The sequence below is a fragment of the Amphiura filiformis genome, chromosome 3 (assembly GCF_039555335.1).
Source record: "Amphiura filiformis chromosome 3, Afil_fr2py, whole genome shotgun sequence".
Taxonomy (NCBI): Eukaryota; Metazoa; Echinodermata; class Ophiuroidea; order Amphilepidida; family Amphiuridae; genus Amphiura; species Amphiura filiformis.
In genome coordinates, this window is record NC_092630.1 from 60,646,548 (window position 1) to 60,648,338 (window position 1,791).

Sequence of the window (1,791 nt, forward strand, 5' to 3'; positions counted from 1 at the left end):
TTGACATGGTGACGCGCCATCATTGTTGCCGGGAAAACGGGGGGAAAAACAACCCTCTCTCACAATATTTATGACACCGCTTCAGAGTGCAGTCGTGTAGTAATCTGCTTGCCACCGGTTTTTGGCACAAATTCGACTTCATTGACGCTATTGACCCAGGAAGTATCAGAGAGTTCTGACTTGTATTAAGTTATCATTTTCAAAATGAAAGAGGAAAATCGTCAAATATCATTGCAAACTGCCGTTCTTCCAGCAGGATATACGATTCTTTCAGAACTTGGTAAAGGATCTTTTTGTACAGTACATCTAGCAGTAAAAACAAAGGCTAAAAACAAAGTTGCGTTGAAAGTTCTGCACACATCAACTACAGCTGAACCAGATCTTCATTTCAGTCTCGATCATGATAACATTATTTCCTTATTTGGAAGCTTCGAAATCGAACGTGGACAGTTGGTTATGGTTCTCGAATATGCCAAGCATGGAGACCTTTTTCATTACGTCAGATCAAGAGTACGCATAGGAGACACACATGCAAAAATCATATTTACGGATATTGTCAAAGGTTTGTGCTATTTACAATCGTTGCTCATAGTTCATCGGGATTTGAAGCCGAATAACATTCTCATTGATGATTTCCATCGTGCCAAACTCGCTGATTTTGGCCATGCAAAGAGGTACGTCATGGCTAAGTCATCTTCGACGTTTCAAAAACCATATACTTGCCAGGACGATTCTTTCCCGCCAGCTCAAAATGGCTCGTGTACTAAATCTAATTCTGCAGGTAGCACCATGTCATATGCAATGGCACTGGAGGAAGACATGCACATGACACCTGATTTAGTAAAGAAATCATCAGAGGTTTATCATATCACTGGCGAAGATAACGCAGCAGGTCATGCTGAATACCCCGAAGTAGTATCTCCTGCATATGCCGCTCCTGAAGTCATCGACGGAATCTTACACGACAATCCGATGGCCGAAGACATCTGGTCACTTGGCGTTACCTTATTTTACATGGTGAGCGGGTTTCTTCCATTTGGCAGTCATACTTTGGCGTCGATTAGACAAGCTATGAACAAACCCTTAAGATGGCGAAGACCACTGTCATGTGTCTCCAGACCTTGTCGAAGACTTGTTGAGGCGATTTTGACAATGGAGCAAAGTCAAAGACCAACATGTGTTGATGTAAGAAATAACTGTTGGGTGAAAGAAACATGGTCTGTTGAATCTGCAGTCACTTATGGCATTTGAGCTTTATTGATTTTATTTCCAAAACAGAATTTTAAGAGAATCAAGAAGCAAACGAAAAGTTACGGAGAAGACGATCCGAAGGGGAATACATGTAAGGCCAGGCATGGCCATCCTATAATTTAAAACAAAAGCATACAAAAAAGGCAACAAATAAAGAAATCGGGAAATTACGGGGAAATAAATCAATTTCAATTGATTGTTAAAATGAATTGCCGCTTACATTTTTCTTTCCGAAAAAAAATTAACGGTTTTGAAGTTTTAAAGGCAGTTTCTAAAGTATTCCAAAGAATAGGGCCAATAGTTCTTGTACTGAGCGTTGTGTTTTAACAAGATTAAGGAGAAAGACTATGTAAATGGAGCTATATTATAGAGATAAAGATGTCTGAAAAGTGATAATGAAACCATCTTACAACCGTCTTTCAAACGTGGTGCCATTTCAATTTTATACCACATAGGACCTCTATTGCATGCATAATGATTATCGGACAATTATAATTTGTTCTGTGGTCGCCAATGACGGCCCGGGCTATGACGTAGGCA

The 1,791-nt window shown here is 39.9% G+C and overlaps 1 protein-coding gene across 1 annotated transcript; it reads left to right on the top strand.

The window, feature by feature from the left end:
- Positions 1–204: 204 nt before the first annotated feature.
- On the top strand, positions 205–1,251 carry LOC140147379 (testis-specific serine/threonine-protein kinase 3-like). The gene has a single exon (XM_072169155.1). It carries the CDS (start codon positions 205–207, stop codon positions 1,249–1,251), a length of 1,047 nt encoding a protein of 348 aa, XP_072025256.1.
- The last annotated feature ends 540 nt before the right edge of the window (positions 1,252–1,791 follow it).

Bases quoted from the DNA above. Each gene is read 5' to 3' on its own strand.
- LOC140147379 (XM_072169155.1), top strand. From the start codon at position 205: ATGAAAGAGGAAAATCGTCAAATATCATTGCAAACTGCCGTTCTTCCA.